Genomic DNA, 23,753 nt, shown 5'->3' with positions numbered 1-23,753 from the left:
CACGCCACAGAACACCAACGACACCAGTCTTATGGCCTTTGATGGGCACTGCACTCTTCCCGAACATGCCATCACCAACTACAATCAAAGGGATCTTTTTAGTGTCGCCTGCACTAAAGGGTTCAGGCTTCCACTTGTTCTTCAGGGGATTACTGTAGAAAGCATGAGTTCTATCAATATTTCTGCGAATAGTGGATGAATTGCTTATCATTTAAAAACCTTACCTATCTTTCTTAGCGAGAACATCGCTTACTTCTCTCGCATCTGCTTCTTCCTTCTCTTCTGGAACCTTTTGCTTCTTCTTCTTCTTCTTTTTACGTTTACAAAAGGCCATTCTGTCGGTATTCTTCTTTGGCCACTTGCTTCGATCTTTCTTCTTCTTCAACCTCAATTGCTTATTGTACTTTGTGGTTCCATTAATAAGCAAATTGACCATGTTGTTGGCAGCACGCTCCTGACCCTGGTATAAACGAAATCTGTCTTCAGCAGTTCCCTCGCCGTAAAAAGAGAACAAGGCTTCGAAGTGCTGCAATATATATTGTACATGACGGTCATGTTGTTCGATGATAGAAGTTTTGGCGGTTGGTATGCCACTTTCGATCATTTTAATTGTGCCTGCTTTCTTCTTTTCCAGCTTTGCAGCGTATCTGATACTTCCGGTCATATGATAATATTCCTTGGTAGAGCAGCTGCGTACTTGATGTTTGTTATGATCTAGTCCGATTGCCGCTGTGAAGACAGATCTTCGCCCTGGATCAAGGAAAGCGGGTCTGTAATTGTCTTGTACTTCGTCATAAGAAAAATCTTCCAAAGTCAAGGTATGATTATGAATGGTCATGTCTTCTTTTGTTTTCTTTTTGCGGCTGAACAAAAAGTCTACAGTAAAGCCGTCCGACCTAACCATGTTTCGAAACATTACATCAGAACTTTCCTTCAAAGCGGTTAGACTATGACAGAAGCAAAAATAGGGGTGTGTTTACTATTAGGCATAATTTTGCTGAAGAAGTTCTTCTATAATTTTACCTCTTAAAGCCAAACTTTTTGAAGTCGAAGACTTTACAGAATTGTTCGAGTTGGGCTGTATAACCCTTGGCAACTTTTCCGGGAAACATGAAGGGTGTAAGAGCATTTAAACTTATCGCGATGAAACGCCATTTCAGCGATGGAGTGGGAAAGAGAAAGAAACGCTGAGGAAGTGGTAGGACACGGACATCGTACGGTTTATGCTGTATATGTTCTTGCTCGTACGTAAACTGTATGTTCCATAACGCATTAACAAACTTTGCAGGAGCAGCAGAAAGAGAAACGAGGGTTACTTCTCCTGGAATGAACTCTTCAAATTGTTTGCAGAGTAATTCAATTCGGTTTTTGTCAACAGCCGCCAGCTCGAGGTTTTCTGGCCAATGAGGATGACCATGACAGACAGATTGGTAACAATACAGCTGTACAATTCTTTGTACATCAGTGCGTTTGATATTCTAGAATGTGTATAAAGAGAAATAAAATGAATAAAACAGCAGAGCATTAAGAAGGTACTCGGTTACAGCCTTACCGGGAGCATAGTTCTCAACTTGTAAGTAAGGAACTTTGTTAAGCGCTGCTCGAAGCGCTCTACAATGGAGTTCGTGTAAGAGACGCTCAATTCCTTTGCTGCCTCTGTAAGGCAATGACTATATCCCACGGTCAGCTTGTGTTTTACTTCGATAGTAGGGAACTTTGCCTTGAAGTCTGTATAATACTGTTTTATGTCCTCGGATAATGCCGTTTTGTGAGTAACTTGCTTGCCCGTTATAAGCTGACCTACTGAATACCAGAATTGCTGGCAGAATACATCAGGAATAGACCTGTCTTTGTTGGCTTCTTTACTGTCTTTCTTGCTGTCTTCTTTGTTGGCTTCTTTACTGCCTTTGTTGCTGTTTTTATCAGTGTCTTTCTTGTCGCCTTTGTTAGCATTCCTTCTATTCTCCTGATAATGAATGAGGTACGAGTTAACGAATAATTGACTAGAGAATACTATTCTCCTTATGTCAGAGCAGCAAGAGATGACTTTTTCTTGGAATTGTTCGCGAAACGCTGGCTTTACAGCAGACGTAAGAGGGAGCTTCCTCGTGAATACAGTGGAGCCTTCTCCAAGCGTCGAGGTGATAACTTCTTCCTTTGAAGCAATGTGATTTGGGCATTCGAGAGAACGAGAAGTAGAATGACCCTTTAAGCCACAACTGATACACTTGATATCTCCAGTTGTTTGCTTCTTCTTTCTCTTTGCTTGCTTCTTTTCTTCCTTGATTGTAGCTGATTGCTTACGTTTCTTACCGCTACTTCCAACTAAATTTCCGTTAAGCAAACATAAACTTGTCTTGCAGTGAGAGCATGATACTTACCATCAGCCGCAGAAACTGCTTTGTAAAACTTGCATTCATGGTATGCCTTGTTGAAATGTCCGAGTGTTTTGCAATCCTTGCACTCGATGTTTACTAGTCATACAAAACATAATCTGAGGATTACCACTATAACTTATTTGTGGCAGCGCGCTCATGTGTTACTTACGGAAGGACTCATCTTTGACTTTATTCTTATGGGCTTCTGCCACCGATTTGATTTTTTGCAAGATTTTGGCTTTGTACATGCTGAGTAGTAGCTATCAGGATGAGGAAAGAAAGATGAAAGAAGAATAAGAAGAAGAAGATGGAAATCAAAGGAAAGATGTCAAACTTATTTTCTGTAAATGCTAGTTTGACAACATCTTATTTTTTATTAGGATTGACAACAACGACCGTTATCTACGCGGCGGAAGAACGTGTCTGGGATTAGTTTAACGCGTAGATCAATTCATATGATCCATAAATAAAGTCTCGTAAACCACAACCATGTATCTATTGCTGATAAGACCTGTTTTACACTAAAATACTCATTACGTCTCGTAGTACTTTAAAGTAATGCCACTATCAATTGAAAAATGTCCACTGACCTTCAAAATAAAGTCTACAATTATTTATTCAATAAATCGTCCAAGAATATTATACCATTTCATCCTAAAATAATTTAAAATTATCTAAATTAAATATATATATTGTCCAATAAAATTTGTATAAAGTGTAAAGTTGAATAATTTCCGACTACATTTTTTAAAATTCGGACACTTTCAGTAACTCCACAATATTATTTCATTGAGCCCGTGGCTCTTCCCAACTCCCACTTTTCCTGGTCAGCCGAGTCCAATTCGGCCTCCAAGACGAAAAATCATTATAAACGCTCCTATGCCCAAGTGGCCACGGCAACTAAACGTGTATCGCTGATGCATAAAGGCATCGAAGCTCCTGATATTGATGAAGGCAAGACTTATAGTCGCCTTCAAACACACGTTTATAGGTCGGGAGCCTTGTTTTTATCTATTTCACCTGTCCTGAAAGAGTACTCCGAACTTCAGTGGATGCAATTAGTCATGGAACAGCACCCGGAGGTACATGGGTGCACCACTGCAAACGACGATAGTAACAGATATCTTGAGATATATATACAGAAGGACAGTAATGACCTAGCTTACAATGGCGTCAAGTTTCCCAAAGCCAAACTACAAATCCTTCCCTGCCAAGCCACCGATGACACGAAAACCATTACTAAAGTCAATCTCACGAACTTACCTATGTTGCCCCCCCACTGAAGTATTGGCTGGTTTACAAGAAAGCCTTAAACCGTTTGAAGACTTAGTCGACGTAGGTATCATTACTGAACCTACCATCGGCCTGTTCATGTGATCAGGTTACGCTATCCTGAACATCAACCCCACCGACTTCACGATAGTTCCATTGGCACACACCGTTATTTGGCAAAATACAGATGTCACGGAGCGTGGAATATTCAAAAATTACGTCAGCAGTATCGGGGATCGAAGCGGAAGGAGAGTATGCTGGACCGGACACTCGTAAAGTCATGCTCATCTTTTAGTGAATTCTTATTGGGAGCGGAAGTTGAATGATACCTCGTCCCTGAACTCAGATTGTTGATCTAGTATAAAAGAATAATTAATTCTTTGATAATTTAAAAAGGCTTTGAGGGAATAGATTTTATATCTTTGAACTTGATTTTGAATACATAGACAACCTTAAGTTTAGTTTTGATAATATATTTATTTTAGCTAGTCTTATTATTTAGTATTTGAGAAACACTGATTAAAACTGAATAGAAACTGATTGAAAGAACTGAATTGATTGAAAAGACTCTCAATTATTTTAATAAGACAACTCTTGGAAGAAAATACCAGTCTCGGCTATTAGAATTCAAGCGTAAAACTACTATATCTATACCATCAATCCACGAACTAGCACCGCAAACGTATCACAGATGAAGTTTTCCATTGTACGTGGAACAACACGAACAAACGAAAGAGGGCACACACAAATAAGAATAAGCAAAGGAAAAGACGGACGAAGAAAGGCAAAAAGAAGACTAATAAGAGTAAAGTGGGAAAGCGAAAAAGAGAAAAGCACGAGCAGCAGCAACAAAAGCAGAAATTGACGAAGAAGAATGATGGTAGAACCGAGAAGGAAAAGGAGAAAATGATACGAAAAAAGTAATACATATAACGCTATGTAACATGCTTCCCATAGTGCATATAGTTTAACCAGCTTCAATAATAGGTTTAAAATTGACGGAAAAAGTAAGTGGCAGCCTGAAAGGTTTTATGACGACAAAAAATCGATGTCGCTTGTTATATTTGGTGATGGTATGCATGGGAAGGATGCTGTAAGAATGAGGGGACATACCACTGGAGCCACCAGTATATTGTATAAACAGCTACTGAAGAGACAACGGACGTTTCTAACTGCTGTTGTTAATATTGATGAATATCGCACATCAAAAGTAAGTATGCTGAATTTACTATTACTACATTTGGTAAGTAACTTGATGATCTTCCTTATTAGGTTTGTAACAATTGCAAGAGTGACGATATGCAAGACGTAAAAATTCAAGATGGCTCAAGACTCTACAGTACTAAAATATGTAAAACTTGCTAAGTACTGTGGCGACGTGATGTTAATGCTTCAAAAAACATTATCACCTTTGTCAAGGCCATTGGGACTGGCCAGGAAAAATTTGGCCCTTACAACAGAGATCGCCGTACAGAAGACGGTGCTGCCAGCTTTTCAGAACAGACAGCTTAAAGATATTTACGTGTTTAGGTGAGTTCATCTTGAATTACTACTGTATATTTTTTACTGTTTTATTAATTGATGCTTGGACTTACTACCATACTCGGACAAGGTAAATATACTGTGCTTAAAGCACAGCATATTTATTCTGTCTGGGTATGAGTAAGCCGCACATTTGGCATGGAGCATTTTGACAGAAAAGGTATAATCCCAACACTAAGCTTGATATCCAAAAATTTTGTTGAATTAATCTAAATTTAAATAGTAAAGATGTCTCAATGTTTTAACCATTTTGTGCGAAAGTCAAGCGAAAAAACAGTACAAGAAAACGCTGAAAAGGCTTTCGGCCAGTAACATCGCTTGGTATGGGTCCAAATTATCCAATAAATGCCTTTGATCATTTATTCTATAATTTGAAGTATCGTGTCTATAAATGGTAGTCTTAGTTAAACGGCGCAAGAATGGACAAAAAATGGATTGAATGCCTTTGTTATTGTTTCAACATCGTTCAAATCCGTAGACATATTATGGAGCACAATAAAAAGTAAACCGATAATACAAAGCATATTTTGGACATCAGCGATTATTGAAGAGAAATACAGTAGTTTACTTTGTCTTTGGACATTTTTGAGAATTCCTCGACATCTTTTCTGTTTTTTAAACAACTATCATTATAATTTGGCAAATACATATTTATGAAAATGGAATAAGAAATATTGTTGACATCTCTTAGCGGTTTAAAATAATGTACTGTCAAAGGCACTTTTTTTTTCTTCTACATTTAACACTCGTAATCTCATGTAAATCAGCATCAGTAACAGGCTTTTTGACTTCCAAGCAGGTACATCTGCTCTAGAGTAGGGTATTAAGATGCGGGTTATATGCAGTACCCGAAATACTGTATTAACCAGTGCCAATTCACCTGCTCCGAATATCATCAACTTTACAATGATGCCGGCAAAGCTCACTAAAAACGGAGTTTCGGTTTGCATTGGAATTTGCCTTATTTGAACAATCAAAGAATAGTATTTAAACTTTTTGTGATCTATCTAATCACGGTAACCTCTTTCCTCTCGAACAACTTTGCCAGAGTCTTTCACATATGTTTAGTTATATACTTTTGATGGCTTACATAGCCGTCTCTTCCTACTGTTTCTCAGTTCAATCAAAGATTAAAATACTTGGAACAGGCTGTATTGAACCTATGCATAAGGAACTGGATCCGGCCCAGGGGTTCCAACCTCAACTATCTAGAAATTTTGCAGAGTTTGGTACTTAAAATGTCAATTGAAAGACAACACTTGCAAGCTAACAAAAATTTGCATAGGGTATATTCGGACCATAAATACACAATCGGCAAGCTTAACCTCTGATATAAAAGTCAAAAGATTGAAATCGAAAACGCACCAATGGTTACCGTATGAAGTAACAGGAATTATTTCTCAATTTTCAATAAATGAAGCAAGCTCAGTATTCACTATACATGCATTTATCAGTAAAAATAATGCCGTTACAATGAAAGACACAACGTTTATTGATTCGCCTTTAAACTTGAAATTCAGCACGTTCGCTTTCGACAGATTACGTTATGAATGGTACACTAGCTTTGAGAACGGCACAACGGAGGGCATTAGTGGAATAGTGAGAGAAGTAAAAATATTAAACCCTTTGAAAAAATTCGGTAATGAGCATTATAAGCAAGTGGTGATAAAATTGATTCCATCAGAAAAGAAAAAGATCCCAAATCAACATATGATAGAGTTCTTCAACACCAGAAAAGCTAGCAATTCCATTATGAATCGCATTGATTGGAATGGACCTGAAATAAATGCCTGTAGAAAATTGAAGACAGGAAGTAGATTTCTGAATGACTATTTTAATGTAATTATTGAAAATGATATAGTATTTTAAAAGAATAAAGTGTTGTAAAGTTATTTTCATTGAATCTTATAGAACAGGTTTAACAATTGATTACCTATTATGGTTAAAACTCTTACATGGATGTAGAATCCTAACTCTTCGCTCAAAGGTCGACTGTAATCCGTTTTATCACTATAAAATCTAGGCATATGTCGCGTCTTCAATAGGTTCTTTCCATGAAACACTCCCATGGTAGCTCAAAATTGTATATAACCACTTCTAATGCTTCGATTTGTAGTAAAAAGCACAATTTGCGAGGAAAATCACAGTGTAAATATCATTTATCAAAAAGGAGATTAGAATAGGAAACTTAATGAAAATGAAATAGACATTTATTTACATATCTGCGCCATACAGTAAGTATTAAAATACAGTGTTTGTCGATGTGGTAAGAGGCTAAGTGGTTTTTTTCAAGTTGGCTGTTGCCATTTCGTAACCTTGTTCTACTTCGTTCAACAAAGCCGAACTACTGCGGCGCCTGGTCCATTTTTGAACTAAACGTTTAGCTGTATTATGCTGGCCGACATTATCAGGCAATCTAGTTTCAATATCCTGTAATACTTGATGTGGAACCAATTTTGGCCAATTTACAAATTTTGCAGAGTTTTGTTCGATACACATCCAGCAAGTTATTGAGATAGCAAGGGTAAACGAGAGTGAAATAATTTGAATCAATGTAGATGAAATTCTAAATAAAGAGGGTTTGAAAAGAAGCAGAAAAGACACGATGAAAGTGCCCAACAAATATAATGGCACCGATCTCACAATGATGGATGAGGCAGACTCCTTGAACGGGCTTTCCGCGTGATTCAACGGTACTTTATACCTTCCTAGTATCAAATCAATGCCGTCTTGTCTGAACCCATCCAAATAGTTATTCTTCACATACCGCTTCAATGAGTTGTTCAGGTCATTTAACATCCCAATCCTTGTACGTTTTCCAGTTCTGGTAAAATCAGTCTTTAATGCCCCTGTCCCTGAATAACAAATACTGAGTCCGTCTGCATTGTCTGCCCAAGCTATTAAATGTAACACTGGCATTAGTAACAGTACTTTCTTATTGATATCCTGAGATCGAACCATTACCATTTTTGAATAGGTGCATAAATTTTTCATCATTCTCGATTACTTCTGTTGATTGTAAAATACCGATCTCGCGTAATTGCTTATTCAAAACCCATCTGGCTATCGTACTCTGCACCACATTAGTTCTATCTAAGCAATCCATACAGTTTGTACGGACCACAGATGTTTGCACTTTCCGTAATTTTGACCCTGCCGAATATGTTGCATCGTACAGACAAAACGCTTGTTTGCGAAGGTCTGATTCCAGTTGATCTATCAGTAATTGTACTCTGTTCCATCTCATCTTGCAGCACTCTTTATGAAAATCAAAGTGTATAAACTTCAAATTTCGATCGGATAACTCTTTTATTATTTCTGAAAACACGTGCCCTACCGGATATTCATAACCCTTTGTGTTGGTAAGATTAACTAATATCTGCGGGCCATAGAGTTTTATTTGTTGATCGAAGTGTGCTTTAGATGCGTGTAGTATTTTCTCATCTAATAAGTTGCTGTTTACCCAAAGTTTGGGTGTATATCGTGTGTTTGGAATTTGGCCCCAAAAAGCTGGAACACTGCCACGCGTTTGTATATGAGATGCCTGGATCAAATTCTCTTGGGTTAAGGATTTAGCTGGATCACATAGTAGGAGCTGTTCCGTCTCTACATAATTCGAAACATATCCATGCTCATCCAATCCACGTGAAAAATATCGTGTTCCAGCACGCTCTTTGCTCCGTCGACTAATGAGAGCAAATGTGACAGCTCGACTGTTAATCACCGCTTGAATGATTGTAACAACTGAAAAAATGAATTAGAGGTAGTGAAACTTGTGTTTATCGGATTACTCGTATATACTTACATCCTTGGATCATAGGTAGAATATATGCACTAAACTGATTTGCAAAAAGAAAAGGATAAAGTAATGGTTAATGCCGTCAAAATGTCTTCCTTGATTTGACTTGTGCCTTCTTACATCCTGCTTTGTGGTCTGACTAAGTGTCGCGTTTATGAACTTTTCACATAGATATTGATTCCAGAAGAAGCGACCGTCTGCCTACGTTGAAATACATTAGCATCATACTATTCTTCTTTTGACGAGCAACTTAAAAACTTACATCCCGCCAGCCGTTACAACTCTTCTTCTCAATTGCATAAGCCCTTTTTTGTAACGATAGCGTTATAGGATGATTGTATGAAAAATAAAAACCATTCTGCTCGAGATGTTTTTCCAACAATGATATGTATCGTGATTCATCTTTCTTTTGTACTTTTGATAAACTGGATAAGCCATGCGTGACAGGGAGAATTTGAAAGCTCGTTGCACGATAGATTTCAGCATTATGCACAAGCGAACCGATCTTTTTGCAGCCTGTAATCACTATTAAGTATTCGCCTGAAAAGAAGACGAGGCTAATGAATATCCGTAACAGTTTTTTTCTTTTTCTTTGAAAATAACAAGCACATTACAATTACCTTTGATCAGGTTTATGAAACCTACAATACCGTATATTAAGAGTTCATTTTCTAAAGGAGTTTGTGGCATAGCCGCTAATTAAAGTGTTAGAGTGAGCGTTTTGACGTTCAGAACTATTAGTCATCTCACCATTTAGTTGCATGTGCCCGGAGTCTCGATGAATCGTAAGTGTCTCTATGTTATTGCTAGTAACGCCTTCCTTTGCAGGCTCTATCAGTGGTGTGAAGTGATATACTTCATGTGTTATTCGACTTTGAAAATAACATTAGGACTCATTTTTCTTCCATATAAACTAGTCTAAAATTATGCGTCGACTTTTATGCAACCAACAAATACACCTACAGTTCTAGTTGGTCATATATCATATTCAATTTTAAAATAATTCGATGTCATATATTTGAAGGTAGAGTTTCACGTAAAAAAGGAATATCTATACTCTGTCAAGTGATTATGCGAGAAATCAAGGAAGAAAAGAGAGACACACTTGGGCAAGAAAATGCAACGGAGGATAAACCGAAGCAGTGCTAGTTTCAGGCCCAGCAAAATCATTCTGTTGTTGGCGCTGCCACGGACTTCTTATTCGCAAATTGTTTCCGTTGTTGGTGTAACTGTTGCATTTGTTGTTGCATCTGTTGTGGCTGTTGTGGCTGTTGTGCGGGGTATCTTCCATCCCTGAGGTAGCATGCATAGCCTTCATATCTCTTTCTAGCGTTTCCACTCCATTCTCGACCAAATTGTATGGATGCAGCCCGTCGTGGTATATCCACATACGCATGGTAGACTTGTTCATCCAAATTAGTTATTCTTATCGCCGCTGGGTATTCTTCTAGTGCGTTTTTATTGATGTAGCTTTGATATTGCTGGTACTCGGGGAACCTTTCAAATTGCTTATTGTTTATTTGTGCATGCCTATTTTCACTTGGAACTGCTAGTCTTTCGATTGTTTTAAACTGTTGGGTATATCTGTTGTTGTAACAATAAAAACAGAACAATGTTAAATGTCAGAAAATTAAGGAAGGTGTTATCAGCTAATATTACCAACCTTTTGTATTCTTTGAGCTCAGCTAATGTAATGGCAGGCTCAAGATTACGTCGTGTTATTCCTTCAATAGACCATATGGGGGCCTTTTCCATGTTTGACAATTGCTTTTCCTCATCTGCTTTAGTTTTTTCCTTATAATTAGATGGTATTGTGTTGCTTGTACTTTTCGAAATTCTTACAGTGAAGGGGCTCATATCCAACGCTTCAGCCTGAGTTAGCCTAATTATAGCGATGAACTTTAGTTCTCAATACCTTTCAATTTCATGACGCAAAAGCTTACTCTCGGTCTTTCAAACGTAATGAAACCTTCAAAGGTCTATACTTCAAAGTACCGTTCATGTTGAAGGTAAATAGACTATCAAGGCTTGTCAATTCCTTATGTTGATAGTATTCAACCCAATACCCTTGATATAAGTCGTTGGCGTCAGGATTCCTCGCAGGTACGCGGAATTCTTTCGGTATATAGAATAAAGGAGCTTCTTGCTCAGGTGTCATTGATTCGAGAGCCTCTTTCTTGTACCAATGTCGATAGCTATAGTGAGACGTTTGAGAATTAATTCTTGAAAAAAGCCTATACAACAGTTAACACTCAGCTTACTCTCTTCTGACAGCTTTTTCTAATGGATGTTGATTATGCAAATGATAGTCGGAACTCAGTTCCCACAGCATGGGCTGCCCATCTCTTGTTACAAAATTTCCCAAAAAAAGGTTAATTGCGTCCTGCTTGTCAGCGTCTATTATAAGAGAGTGATTTGCAGATTCAATTAATTTGCCTATTTTTTTTTCAAAGATGCTATACAGGCAGTTACCTGAAAAGGCGTTAGCATAGAAACGGCGAATCGTTTCAATCATATCTCGTGGGTGACTGGTCCATTGATTGATCTTTCTGTATGTTTCCATAGTATTGACTAAATGAGATCCGCCATACTGCAGCGCTATAGTATCACCATGATCATGATACATTTCTGTGAATATATTAACTGCATCAGAATCAAAATCAACCTTGGGTGAAGAAATGACACCCAATGCGCAAAGCTGATGGCCTAGGGCACACTTCCCCATTAAAAACTGAGCAGCATTTGTTCTATCTAAGCAATCGATGCAGTTTGTTCTTAAAACGCCATGCTGTCGTCGTAGCTTGGTAACGTCCGGTTGCATACCGCTTTGAAAGAATCCTGTAGCGGCCATTGTCTCTTCTGCAATCTTTTCTAAATATCCAATGACATCTTGATCATGACTATAAACACCTTCAATTATCTCGAACGTAAAATCTTGCTTACTCGTTGCAATAAATACCTTTTGGAAGCTCTCGACATGTCCCAAGCAATGTATTTAATCTTCTTATCATCAGGTAAAAATTGGTTCAGATAGGCTACGGCTTCAGCGAATTCCTTCCCAAGAACAGATTCCCGCTTCGTCTTTTCTTTTTGCTTGATCAAGTTTAGGACAATGCAGGGTGTTCCATATCTGAAAAACAGATTCTCAAAATGCAAAGCTGCAGCTGAAAAGAAAGGATCGACCACGTTTACTATGGGTGTGACATGAGTAAGGAAGTTGCGTATAAGGAAATTATAGTCTGTTTTGCGCTGATCAAAGCTTACATTCTATAGGAGGTTTAGGCGACATATTTGTGGTATCCTGCGACCATATCAATGGGATTGACCCTCTGTGTTGCACGTAAGATGTGTATCGTGGACTGCCAAATAAATAATCCGTAGAATGAAACGATGTAGTAGCCAGGTCAGCCACAATCTGCTCTGTCTCAACATCGTTTGCTACAAAACCCTGTTGAGTGAAATGTCAACAACTTACTTACGTTATGATCACTGCCCGTTGAAAAACATACCTTATCGTTGACGCCACGCTTCAAAAAACGTGCGCCTGCGAAATAACGAGACCGTCTAGCAATTAAAGTAACTACGATGCTACGGCCAAGTATTGAAATTTCTATATTATCAATGCGTTAAATACTCGATATAAATATTACAAGATGTGTGCCGCATTTTACTTGCTTGATCCACAAATCCATATATCAGGGGTAAGATCCATCCGGATCTGCTGTTCAAGTTCTTGAATCCGGAGCTCAGCAAATAGTGATTCCATACAAACATGTCATTGTGTATCAATCCTGGTGTACCTGGCTCATCTTCTTTCCCAGCTTTTACTTCGGTCTCGTCATCATATTTCCCCTGTTCATTCACCACTTTTCTCTTTTTCGCCAACGGCGGATGTGTCAAATTCTTTTGTAGTGAGTTGGTGATGTCGTAAGTGTACGAAAAATAAAAGTTCTTTGCCAAGTCAATATTTTGAAACGTTGCGACATAACGTGCTTCATCAGAATTTTTGTCTATTTTCGCTCCCAAATCAATAGGGACGAGGCGGGTTTCATCAATGTGATAGATATAATGACCACCCAACATAGCGACTTGCCGCCGTTTCGTAATAAATATCATATACCATCCTTGCGTGAATCTTACAAACCCCACAATACCATAAATACGCATATGGGATAGCTGTAACCCTCCTACGCTAAGATTACCATCTTCGATCATTTTGAGGAGACGCGTCTTTTCTTGCTCTGTATAAAGCACATCGTCTTCAATAACAACAAGCTCAGCAGAGTTCGTACGGTGTATTTGTAATACTCGAAATTTCTGCTTTGCTTGGTCTGTACCTACGAGATAATATCTCTATTTTCAGGAACATTTAAAGTATTAGGAAGTCAAAAATGCAGAGTTCTGATATAGAAACTGTAGCTCCTACTGTTTTGGTTTCATAAAGCTGAAATTCACTCATCGTGAAACGTGGATGTGCCCAATCAAGTTTTTTTCGCTGATTGGGTTTCTTTGAATGTATGGAAGGTATATTATTGGGTACATTATTCGTTTCTGCTGTAGTGTTATTGTTGCTATGAGAATTATTATTGCTGCTTTCAGTTTCATCTTTTTTAGTGCTCGAGTTAGAAGTTTTCGATAGTTCTCGGACTTGGGAGTTCAAGTATTGGTCATGGAGACACTCTTGATTATCACTAAAAATTTGTGCATCTTGGTTCATTGTAAAAAAAGACATTCTTGAAGCAGTCTACGTAACCGAAAAAATGGACAAGTGACAAAAACTTTAATTATTCACTGGCATGAACTTGACGTGTAAGTGTTTATGTCGTTTTAGGCCAACTTTATTGGAATTGGTAAAAGGAAAAAGAAAAGGAAAAGTGAATTTTTATACTTGTATAAGAAATATAAAAAAATCTACGTTTCAATTGATTGTTGATGTTAGTGTGCTATCTACTTGGATTCATCGACTTCTTCGGGCTTGTTTTCAGTCTTATCAGCTTCTACAAATGATCAAAAATACATTATTTTAAATTTATTATGTTGCTAGGCTGTGAAAAGACTTTAAACTTACCATCCTGCAAATCAGAAGTCCACAAAGTCAAGTTGTCTCTTAATAATTGCATGATAAGAGTAGAGTCCTTGTAAGATTCTTCAGAGAGGGTATCAAGTTCAGCGATAGCATCATCGAATGCTTGCTTGGCCAAGTGACAAGCACGGTCAGGTGAGTTGAGAATTTCGTAGTAGAAGACAGAGAAGTTAAGGGCAAGACCGAGGCGAATGGGATGAGTAGGGGCTAATTCAGTCTGAGCAATGTCGGTAGCGTTCTTATAAGCGTCATGAGCTTCAGTGGCAGCGTTCTTACGAGCATCACCAGTAAGGAATTCGGCAAGGTAACGATGATAATCACCCTTCATCTTATAGTAGAAGACCTTAGATTCACCACCTTGGGCATTTGGGATCAAATCTTCACTTAAAACGTTCAAGATATCGGAACAAACTTCTTGAAGTTCATTTTCAATCTTTTGACGGTAAGCCTTGATCTTTTCAACTTGAGCAGCATTACCCTTGCTTTCTTCCTTTTGCTCAATAGAGGAAACAATTCTCCAAGAGGCACGACGGGCACCGATGACATTCTTATAGGCAACAGATAAAAGGTTACGCTCTTCAACGGTCAATTCCATACCCATCTAATAATAATCATAAGATATGTTAGCTTTTGATGCGTCGATAGATACTTTAACAATGGTTTCTGTGGCGTAAAGAAGAGGGGGAGGAAGAAGTTCTTTACCTTGGCAACATCTTTGGTAAATTGAACCATTTCTATGGAAAACAAATTACAATAGAGGGAAGATGAATATATTTTGAGCATGCGGCAAAAACCAACAATTTTTGAAAGGCTTTACCATCGTAACGTTCGGCTTGCTCAGCGAGCTTGGCCATGTAAACATTATTTTCGCGTTCCTATGAATAAAGTAAAAAGTCGATTAAAACTGTGAATTGTTGTCACTTGTAGGTAAATCTCCAAATTTTTTCAAGATAAGAGTTTCAGTCAACCGAAACGTCGAAGATGAAGTGCTGTATTCAGCATTTGAAAAGTTTGACGTAATCTTAAGCAGTGCTGACACTTCTCCACTTTTACGTTTTTCAATAGTACTCCTTCGCTCATTTAGCTTGCTTTCTCTTTCACTGGAGTCCATTTCTCCCTTATTTTCGTTTCGACTGAACTCAGGCACTTTGTATATTGTTAGTTATACTTACAGTAGCCATGGTTTGTAAGATCTTTTGAGTGTAAATTCAATAAACTGAAAAAGAACTAAAAAGAAACAGAGAGCGTTTGTTGAAATCAAGTATTTATTGGGTGAAAGAAAAGTTTTTTCTCCTCTGGTGCATGCATCTCCTTAAATCACCACCCAAATATTAGCTGAAGTTCAACTTCTCGTAGTAGAAATTGTCGGGCATAACCCGGCGAACCGGATGGTTATTAGAGTGTTCAGAGCTTGCAAGTTCTTCTGGAAAGAGACATGAACCAGCCCTATACTTTGGGTCCTCGTGTGTATTTAAAGAGTATGAAGCACGTATTAACTGCAGCATTTGTAAGTCTACTTCAAGACTGAAGCAGTAAAGATAATGCATGTAAATTATCCATCTGTTTCATTTCAAAAAAATATCCTTAACAATTACCAGTACGTTGCCATTGTTCACTGGAGTCGAAGACACTATGTCACTGGATAGGTCTTGCTCAAGTCCATTTCTTTAGGATAAATAAAATAAGAGAAAGAGTAGTCTTAGCCAACGAGGCTTTGAAGATAAAATCCCCTGTTTGCGCCACGCCACATCCATTGAGACACTTCCAGCTTGCTTATATGGCTATCTTGATTTCCTATCGTAAAACAGGTGTTACCAGGCAAGCCACTATGAAGCGGGACAGACAATTTCCTTATTTGTGACTAAATGATGAAAAGTCTTCGCTTCAAAGAACATTCAGAGCTTTCGACAGCGACGAAAGTCATCAATTGGTATTACAACTGCCTTTTGGCTATTGACTAGTTGGATACACTTTTAAGATATATGGGTATGCCTTATATAACCACTGCTTATAAAAGCATTACCTTAGCTATTACTGGATGCTGTTGTTTCTGAACGATTGGATGTCTTTTGTAGTCAAGAACATGGCTTTTGGCTGTAGAGTTGTATGACTTACTCGATGTACACGTTCTCATTAGAGAGTTGGAACCACGACCAATCTAAACAAAATTTCTCTCTTCGTAGTACCAAGAAAATGAACATGTAATGACAACTTAACTTAGTCGTACGTGATACGTGTAGTAACGTTTTCCCAAGCTCTTATGTTTGGTTAGATTCACCTTGAATTTCCTTGTGTAGAACGTTCTTCAGATTTCCAATGACTATAGATTTCGTGTATAAACGTCATTCAATATATCCGTTTGTATGAATTCTTAGCTCTCATATCAACCATATCATTTGTACTCTACAGGAAAGGCATCTACAAAATTTTTCATCGCTTATCCAAAGTATTTCAAAGCAGACTCAAATATGTAAGTTGTAGTGTAGTTAGTTGTGAACCGAACTTATCATGTAGTGCTAAATGTGGAAGAGTTTACTTCAATTGGCGCTTTGTATAGAACCTATTAAAATTGCTTTCAGTAGTACATACGGTACAGTATCACCTTCATCATGATCAAGGAGTTAATATTCGATTTGATGTTTACTAATTACAACGCCAATAAGTCGTTTGGTGACAAAAATATCAGTAGCATTTTTATTGTTTCCAAACCATGTAGATGAAAAAGATACGCCGTGATTACAGCTTTGTGTTATTTAGTTTACATTTCCAGAAAATAATATGAAACTATCGGTTTCCTATTTTTGTGCAATAGCATTTCTGACACTGGTAAATGAGTATTTAAACTGCATTTGAAGAGAGCATACAGCTATATTGTACCCTGTTGCATGTACGTTAGTGCATGACGGTGTTGGATATTATACGTGTTATTACAGAATTCGTAAACGTCCTGTATGCCATAATCAAACCCGAAGTATATTATCTTCGTTAAAGCAGTACGATAGTCTCGGTAATTGATAACTGCTTTGATGACCTTCTGGGCTACAATTAGTAATTCATAATGTCTCTGAGGCATGGTGGTAGTGAAAAGAAAAGATTTAAATCTGTCAGTTGTCCTCCTTGACATTTGTTGGAAACGTTGATGTTGACACTGACATTGATCTCTAACTTCCTGGCAAAATTCCGCTTATTCATTGTGAAGAAAGGCCTTTACAGCAATTATTGATGGTTAGATGTTATGCAGGTATATTATGTCGTTTATATTATAGCAAGTAATTTGGAATTTTATACTTTGCACCAGGCTTTTCTCTTTTCCTGACTGAATGCATGAATTCAAATTTCGCTTGAGAAGTATTATCGCTTGCAGTTATATCTTTTCGTTTCTCATCAACTTTTATGTATAACGTCGAATCGCAAGTGCTAATATATGGTAAGTTTCATGTTTGTGGATATCATGTGCCAAAAGTTTTCTAGAAAGAACTTAGTCTTCGTTGGAAACACTACGTAAATCGTTATTTTGAGAAGTAGATAAAAACATTTTTGTAGTCGTAAGAGAAAAATGTTGCGAGAGGTTACTCGTAATCTATCAAGTCCTTTGCATAATAAATACCAATCCAGTGCATGCAATTGAACTTTGAACATAAAAATAGTACAGTCCCGACTTGGATATTTACATGCTCTAAAACAATGGAACAAAGTTAGGCGCTACAATATCTCAATCTCTAAGAAACAGAAGACTAGATTTCTAATTCTACCCTTTGCTACTTCCGAGTTCCAAGCTTCAGCATCTTAAGACTGAGAATTTTTTGAAGACCCGTTATTTCACGTAACTTAAAAGGACCAAGAAACGACGTAAAGGAATCGAGAATTGAACAATAGTAACAGCCATTTCCTGTGAATGAGCAACCTTGCGACACGTGAAGATAGGTTTGCTTTATGTATTAGTCGTACCTTGAGTGTATCAAGGCAACAATAAATTGAAAAAGCAAGCTTGTTTGCCACTTCTTCTTGTCAGGCTCCACTAAGCATAACATGGCGTAGTCATGCTGGTTTCTTTATCTTTGCAATTTCTCTTTGAATTTGATAATAGCGCTTTTCTCCGTGTTAGCATGTACAAGTCGACCTCGGTACTTGAACCTGTCAATTAGGACGCTTTCAAAAATACATCCGTGCTCACTAGGTCACGATGAAGGTACGAGCGTACCATGCAGGACGCGATATCATAAACGAGCTGGCAACAGCATGGAGAAGTGACCAAAAGACCTTTCGGTGCGAGAAAGGTAAGTTGATATTCATTCGGATTTTGTTCAGTGGCGGCGCAAAGACAGATGTAAGTTGTAACTCAATGCCCTGTCGAGTACTTGCTGGATTTCTACAAATAACGAAGGCAATGATAGTGGAAAATTCATTAAAACCATACTTCAGTGGAGCATTTTCGATGAAGTTTGATGAAACCAACAGTTTAAAAGATTTTGACAAGTATAAGAATCCACGTTTTATTCTTACATGTCCCAGTTTACGTTATAAATATTTATGTCTCTGATTCATGTAAATTAGTAGTGCATGCAGTTGATATTGATGCCGAAGAAAACTTCTTGGGCTCACTACGAGACGATCCTGAAGGCATACCATAAAAAACCAAACCACAAAAAACAAAGAAGGTTTTTGCTATTCAAACAATGTTCTTGTAAGATTTTACCAAGAATTTCCTATCTGCAATACGCTCTACTGCAATATTAACAAACAAAAATGAACACGACTTTCCAAACAAATTTTAGAAGAGCACATCACACCACATTGAAATTCTTAGGAACACATCAATCCAAAGAACAGCGTATTTACTGATAACGATCAACACTTCAATCTTTCCGCATTCCATAAATTGGCTACATGTATATCGCAGTATGCTTCTCTAAGATCGAAATATTCTTTCTCCCTGCACGTACCATGATAATATCAAGTATTTTGTAATTGTTTCTTTTGCTTTATTTTAAAGAAAACAAAATCTACCAAACCATATAAAACAACGACATAAACAAGTTTTTTCCAGTAGGAAACCAACATTCGTAGCTTGTTTAACGGTAAGACTTTTGGTAACGGGCACGAGCACCTGGACCACCGAACTATAGTATAGATACGATTGTTAAAATAATTATAATCCAAGTAGAACAAATTTTTTAGTATTACCTTCTTGGGTTCGCAACGACGGGGATCGGCAACGAGGAGGGTACGGTCATATTGAACAAGGATTTCCTTGATTTCCTTCTTGGCGGCTTCATCGACAAACTTTTGGTAGAAAGCAACGATAGCCTTGGCAAGAGCTTGACGGATAGCATAAACTTGAGAAGTGTGACCTATCGTAGTGATGAAGGGTGTAAAGATTCAACGACTGTCATTCCTCTTACAACAGCGGCTATCCTTGAATGGTTATTCAACTTACCACCACCGTTGACACGGATTCTGATATCGACGTTGGAGAAACGTTCTTCACCCAAAAGAAGGATGACTTCGTAGACCTTGAACTTCAAGATCTCGGGTTCGAGAAGATCAAGAGGAGAACCGTTAATACGGATGAGACCACGTCCACGCTTGCAGTGAGCAACAGCAGTGGCGGTTTTCTATAACGATTTAATCATATTTCCATGTCAGTTTAATGCTGCGATGCTATACAATGCTGACTGTGTCAATCTACAGAAACCGAAGACTCACCTTACGGCCGAATGTCTGAACAGCTTCCATTATCGGTACTATATTGTTGCAGTGGGATAGAAATTGACGATACTGTAAGTATGTTTGATATTGTCGAGACGACGTTGATTGATTGATGGATGGATAGATTGTTTACCTTTAGGTTGAGAGAAGGAACAAAACTATGTGTCTTCAATGCATTTAGTTATTATCCTCAGGTGGCCCCCCTCTGCCTTTTCCAATCACTCTCAAACACTGTCGCATAAATCAGATACGCCCGGTCCGAAATCGGGGTAGGATAGCTTTGTTTTTTTTTTTTTTGTCTCCGGTATTGCCATAAATTCTAATCAGCTCGGCAGAGGCGACGACAGCTGCAAAAGCCCCTTTCATACTATTTACAGAAGGTGCAATGCTCTCTGTCCCCACTTTGTATTCCTTATGTCTCGATTACATAAAAAATCATACTGAAGAGATTGTATCAATTGAAGGAGTTCCTTTTCACCCTACCATCGAAGTTATTCTAAATCATGTATTTACCTCAACAGATTCCCCTTTGAACTCGTCCTTTCTGTCTGCTGTCGCCAAATCATATGATGATGAACTAAGGAGTGCCAATCTTCCGTGGACAAAAGTAGTGTTATCTAAAGGAGCTTCGCGCTCTGCTATACCGTCTTTTATTGCACTTTCAACTGAATTTCCTAAATTTATCACTCATCTCGACATCAGTAGATGTAACATTGACGACGACGATCTTTTACTTCTCAAAGGCTTCAGTAATCTGAAGGTTCTCCATATGTGTCATAATCCAGATATATCAGATATTGGCATTTCTTATTTAACGAATATGGCAGTTTCATCTTTTATTGGAATGCCCTATCTGGAAGGCTTGAACTTGAGTGGCTTATCTCGGGTCACCGACAAAAGTCTCAAATGCTTTCGAAAATTAAGTAGTATCATTTACTTGAACATATCCAACACCAGTGTGATTGATATTGTGGCTCAGAAGTTTCTGACAAGTTTGGGTTTTCATCAAATAAGAACAGCCAACAAAGCGCTACCCTGTGTTTCAACAATGGCAGTCGATATGGCAGCAAATGATAAATTCTACTGGTTTTTGAGGGAGATCGCTTTCAAATATGATACAGGACAAAAAGCAGAGGCGCCATCATTCATCCATAGCCATGAGACTTTCTGCCCACCGGCATTGTACTTTCTGAGGAATAAGGACACACTTAAAAGAAAAGAACAGCTACAACAGCAGCACCCAAAGCCCGTGTTTCGTAAGAAACAGAGACTTTCCACGACTGATTTTTTAAATATGATAGAAAGCGAATATCTTAATGATTGACTCATTGTATTTTTTACTCATTTATACCAGATACTCAGCAACAATAAAGCATGTAATTTATATCCAATGCTAATCTAGTGGTTATTATGAAAAGTGTGGGACACTTAGAGCGTATAAAAGCATATTTACAATAGCACATGTTCCTTCACCTAAAACGAAACCGCTGGCTATAATGATGATGACTACTTTACCAACGTTTTTGTAAGGTTTACTCCAACGGCGTAACAACTTGGCAAAGTCCTCTTCTTGACTCTGTATATGATCATCACCCGTGTCATTCGGCTTTTCACAATATCGATTCCATATATGACAGGTAATACCACCCATCACTCTTGCCAACGTAAAACTTGGTGGATTGTAGATTCCCACAGCAAAAGCAATACCTTGAGGAAACAACCAGCTCCATTTTTTAACCCATCTGAGACGATCTTCCATCGCCTTCAAAATCACAAGAAGGCCGAAGAGGATAGCAAATGAAACGATAAATTCATACACATGGGGAGGCAACGGGTGCCCATTGACGAGTCTTGCCATATCCAACCACACTTGAGCAGTAGGAACAGAAAATTGGGGCCCAGGAATGGTATAAGTAGAAGTATACATTAAATACGCACCTGTTGCTATAAACGAACTAAGCAATGATCCGATAAGCTGGCCATAAAATTGTGCTTTAGGAGAAGCATGAAGTAAATAGCCTGTTTTAAGGTCTTGCATGAGATCGCCTGCTTGTTGAGCGGCTGCTTCTGCAACTCCACCTGCTATGAGGTTTGCGACAATGTTACCAGGCATGAAGGCAGCAAATGCCACTTGACTGACTTTACCAATACCACTGACGGGATTGAGATCCGTTTCTCCTAGTGCGCGGACACCAAGAATACTTAGAAAGAGAGCAAATAAAATACTCAAAAGGGTCATAGAAACAGGCATCACGTTATCGCCAAAGACCATATGGACAGAGCCTACGCACAAAACAACAGAAGCTAATAAACCAAAAATGATCATATAAGGTGGCACTTGCTGGTCTGGAGGAGCATCTTCGATTGGCTTGTCCTTATCGTTTGGTTTGACTCCATTGAACTCGTCTTCTAATGATTCTTCCTGGTTTGATTGCTGAATGCTCGTATAGGCATGTCTGAACTTTGTGTTGATGGTGGTATACAGTTGCTTGAAAAGTGTAACAAACAGCGAAATAATCGATTCCGAAATCATAATACCTAATGATATCCACAGAATCCAGCCCTTGGCACCTGATTGCCAGTCATCAATAGAACCTGGTGCCCAACCGGAAAAGTAAGCTAAAGGTGATAGGAGGCCCCAACCCACGATGCAGCCTGCTAACATGGAGAGTGTCACTGGAAGCCCCTATGGAAGCATACTATAAGTTATACTTTTTTGTTTTGAGGGATACAAAGAACAAAGAAATAGGTTCCTTTTTTCATCTATTACCATGATCATGCCTTGACCGATGTAACTTAAACTAGGTGTAAAATACCATTCCCAAGATCTAAAGTCAATCCTATTCAAAGTTAACCAATTAAAAACAGGAAGTGCATATAATACTGGAAAGAAATACGAAGCCAGCGTAAAAGTAGAGGATACTGCAAACGACGATACGAATGCTTTCATTTTGATGGACCACGACTGATGATGTTCATGCATAGCAAAAACTGTATCAATCTCTTCGTCATCTTCTGCTTCATCGAAAAATGAGGAAGGCGCATCCAAGTGTAAGGTTGAAAGCTCAAATCCATCATGATCTAACGCGTCATTGTTATTTCCTGGTTGTAAAGATGTCGTGCGCCGAGCTTGTCTTCTTCGAAGTGTCAATAACTGTTCTTGCTCTTCCATTTGTTGCTGTTCGTGATGTTCATGCAATACTTCTATCATTTGTGCTGTCGCTGTGCCGGAAGGAAAAGGCAATTGCTCTCGAACGATTGTTTCTTTTCTTAGAGGAACAGCGAAGAAAACGCCAATGAATGAGAGTCCCAAGGACCAGACAACGAGTTTCCACGCCGGGAAAAGGATAGCTCCTCCTTCCGACCAGGACAGTTGAGTCAGAGCAGGAATGATGCCTACAAAACCGGCTGCCAAAGGCATGGTAGCTGTTGCTACAGCTACTGTTTGTAAGAAAACGTTTTCCTGTGGCCCAAAGTCAGGTCGATTATCGCTGCTGTGTTTCGGGAAGAACAGCTTGAAGATAGAAAAGCCGAGCATGGAAGCTTGAAGCGACATCATGGAAACCCAGCCTGTTTGTAGACCAAAGTACATGTTCGAAAAGCACATGATAGTTCCAATCAATAGACCAGCTATTGTTGAACGCAACTACACATCCGCAAGAAGAGACAAAGTAAATAAGTTAGTGTCTTTTCTCATACTTTTCGTTATTATTTGTTGCTGTTCTCACTGTCAAGTGTTTGTTGACTACTCTGACTCCTGCATCTCTAACAACTAGATGAGCATTTCGTTAGCCCGCTTTTTGTCATGTGGGAAGAATGTTTCCTATGCCATAGCCAGTTGAATACTAACAGAGGGGATCTGTGGTCAAGATGTCTACCGCTTGTTCATCTTCATTCTCGGTTGACATCTAATGGTGTAATACAGCATAAATAATGTCAAACTCGAAAAATGGGAATCTTTTTGTTTGTT

General features: G+C 38.4%; 11 protein-coding genes across 11 annotated transcripts; 3 read left to right on the top strand and 8 right to left on the bottom strand.

Moving 5' to 3' along the window:
- Nucleotides 1-544: 544 nt before the first annotated feature.
- On the bottom strand, nucleotides 545-838 carry BDF20DRAFT_885799 (uncharacterized protein; the record flags this gene model as incomplete). The annotated part of the gene is made up of 1 exon (XM_053081949.1): nucleotides 545-838. A coding segment is annotated over one exon (294 nt), but the record flags the coding sequence as incomplete, so codon positions are not given.
- Nucleotides 839-1,019: 181 nt separating this feature from the next.
- BDF20DRAFT_885795 (uncharacterized protein) lies at nucleotides 1,020-2,645 on the bottom strand (the record flags this gene model as incomplete). The annotated part of the gene is made up of 4 exons (XM_053081948.1): nucleotides 2,465-2,645; nucleotides 2,382-2,427; nucleotides 1,700-2,325; nucleotides 1,020-1,478 (listed from the first exon to the last, which is right to left on the bottom strand). Exons 1-4 carry the CDS (start codon nucleotides 2,534-2,536, stop codon nucleotides 1,020-1,022), a joined length of 1,203 nt encoding a protein of 400 aa, XP_052933447.1. The 5' UTR covers nucleotides 2,537-2,645.
- Nucleotides 2,646-4,698: 2,053 nt separating this feature from the next.
- BDF20DRAFT_915456 (uncharacterized protein) lies at nucleotides 4,699-5,162 on the top strand (the record flags this gene model as incomplete). The annotated part of the gene is made up of 3 exons (XM_053084320.1): nucleotides 4,699-4,860; nucleotides 4,923-4,958; nucleotides 5,070-5,162. The coding sequence occupies 3 exons, from the start codon at nucleotides 4,699-4,701 to the stop codon at nucleotides 5,160-5,162; spliced, it is 291 nt and encodes a 96-aa protein (XP_052933446.1).
- Nucleotides 5,163-6,221: 1,059 nt separating this feature from the next.
- Nucleotides 6,222-7,074, top strand: BDF20DRAFT_693082 (uncharacterized protein). Its single transcript, XM_053076048.1, has 2 exons — nucleotides 6,222-6,421; nucleotides 6,478-7,074. The coding sequence occupies exons 1-2, from the start codon at nucleotides 6,253-6,255 to the stop codon at nucleotides 7,059-7,061; spliced, it is 753 nt and encodes a 250-aa protein (XP_052933445.1). The 5' UTR covers nucleotides 6,222-6,252; the 3' UTR covers nucleotides 7,062-7,074.
- A 392-nt stretch (nucleotides 7,075-7,466) lies between these two features.
- BDF20DRAFT_825362 (Sac phosphatase domain-containing protein) lies at nucleotides 7,467-9,862 on the bottom strand (the record flags this gene model as incomplete). Its single annotated transcript, XM_053077970.1, has 8 exons — nucleotides 7,467-7,921; nucleotides 8,006-8,089; nucleotides 8,157-8,936; nucleotides 8,998-9,031; nucleotides 9,112-9,192; nucleotides 9,407-9,531; nucleotides 9,612-9,662; nucleotides 9,742-9,862. Coding segments are annotated over 8 exons (1,731 nt in total), but the record flags the coding sequence as incomplete, so codon positions are not given.
- Nucleotides 9,863-10,064: 202 nt separating this feature from the next.
- Nucleotides 10,065-13,781, bottom strand: BDF20DRAFT_885775 (Sac phosphatase domain-containing protein). The gene is made up of 10 exons (XM_053081947.1): nucleotides 13,418-13,781; nucleotides 12,663-13,344; nucleotides 12,501-12,601; nucleotides 12,256-12,439; nucleotides 11,951-12,182; nucleotides 11,464-11,891; nucleotides 11,253-11,388; nucleotides 10,935-11,186; nucleotides 10,655-10,873; nucleotides 10,065-10,575 (listed from the first exon to the last, which is right to left on the bottom strand). The coding sequence occupies exons 1-10, from the start codon at nucleotides 13,721-13,723 to the stop codon at nucleotides 10,158-10,160; spliced, it is 2,958 nt and encodes a 985-aa protein (XP_052933443.1). The 5' UTR covers nucleotides 13,724-13,781; the 3' UTR covers nucleotides 10,065-10,157.
- Nucleotide 13,782: 1 nt separating this feature from the next.
- On the bottom strand, nucleotides 13,783-15,338 carry BDF20DRAFT_885769 (14-3-3 family protein epsilon). Its single transcript, XM_053081946.1, has 5 exons — nucleotides 15,247-15,338; nucleotides 14,892-14,949; nucleotides 14,777-14,808; nucleotides 14,060-14,675; nucleotides 13,783-13,988 (listed from the first exon to the last, which is right to left on the bottom strand). The coding sequence occupies exons 1-5, from the start codon at nucleotides 15,253-15,255 to the stop codon at nucleotides 13,939-13,941; spliced, it is 765 nt and encodes a 254-aa protein (XP_052933442.1). The 5' UTR covers nucleotides 15,256-15,338; the 3' UTR covers nucleotides 13,783-13,938.
- Nucleotides 15,339-15,969: 631 nt separating this feature from the next.
- On the bottom strand, nucleotides 15,970-17,147 carry BDF20DRAFT_837973 (uncharacterized protein; the record flags this gene model as incomplete). The annotated part of the gene is made up of 5 exons (XM_053079107.1): nucleotides 15,970-16,044; nucleotides 16,098-16,168; nucleotides 16,353-16,394; nucleotides 16,719-16,816; nucleotides 16,966-17,147. The coding sequence occupies 5 exons, from the start codon at nucleotides 17,145-17,147 to the stop codon at nucleotides 15,970-15,972; spliced, it is 468 nt and encodes a 155-aa protein (XP_052933441.1).
- A 1,999-nt stretch (nucleotides 17,148-19,146) lies between these two features.
- Nucleotides 19,147-19,810, bottom strand: BDF20DRAFT_825255 (40S ribosomal protein S16; the record flags this gene model as incomplete). Its single annotated transcript, XM_053077959.1, has 4 exons — nucleotides 19,147-19,194; nucleotides 19,259-19,425; nucleotides 19,512-19,689; nucleotides 19,781-19,810. 4 exons carry the CDS (start codon nucleotides 19,808-19,810, stop codon nucleotides 19,147-19,149), a joined length of 423 nt encoding a protein of 140 aa, XP_052933440.1.
- A 373-nt stretch (nucleotides 19,811-20,183) lies between these two features.
- Nucleotides 20,184-20,792, top strand: BDF20DRAFT_789215 (uncharacterized protein; the record flags this gene model as incomplete). The annotated part of the gene is made up of 1 exon (XM_053076161.1): nucleotides 20,184-20,792. A coding segment is annotated over one exon (609 nt), but the record flags the coding sequence as incomplete, so codon positions are not given.
- Nucleotides 20,793-21,191: 399 nt separating this feature from the next.
- Nucleotides 21,192-23,693, bottom strand: BDF20DRAFT_947695 (OPT oligopeptide transporter protein-domain-containing protein; the record flags this gene model as incomplete). Its single annotated transcript, XM_053084856.1, has 3 exons — nucleotides 22,554-23,693; nucleotides 21,377-22,469; nucleotides 21,192-21,289 (listed from the first exon to the last, which is right to left on the bottom strand). The coding sequence occupies exons 1-3, from the start codon at nucleotides 23,388-23,390 to the stop codon at nucleotides 21,192-21,194; spliced, it is 2,028 nt and encodes a 675-aa protein (XP_052933438.1). The 5' UTR covers nucleotides 23,391-23,693.
- Nucleotides 23,694-23,753: the final 60 nt, after the last annotated feature.

This window comes from Mycotypha africana, assembly GCF_025528875.1.
Source record: "Mycotypha africana strain NRRL 2978 chromosome Unknown BDF20scaffold_9, whole genome shotgun sequence".
Taxonomy (NCBI): domain Eukaryota; kingdom Fungi; phylum Mucoromycota; class Mucoromycetes; order Mucorales; family Mycotyphaceae; genus Mycotypha; species Mycotypha africana.
Note: the sequence above shows the minus strand (reverse complement) of the source record. Positions and strands in the feature narration are given on the sequence as shown.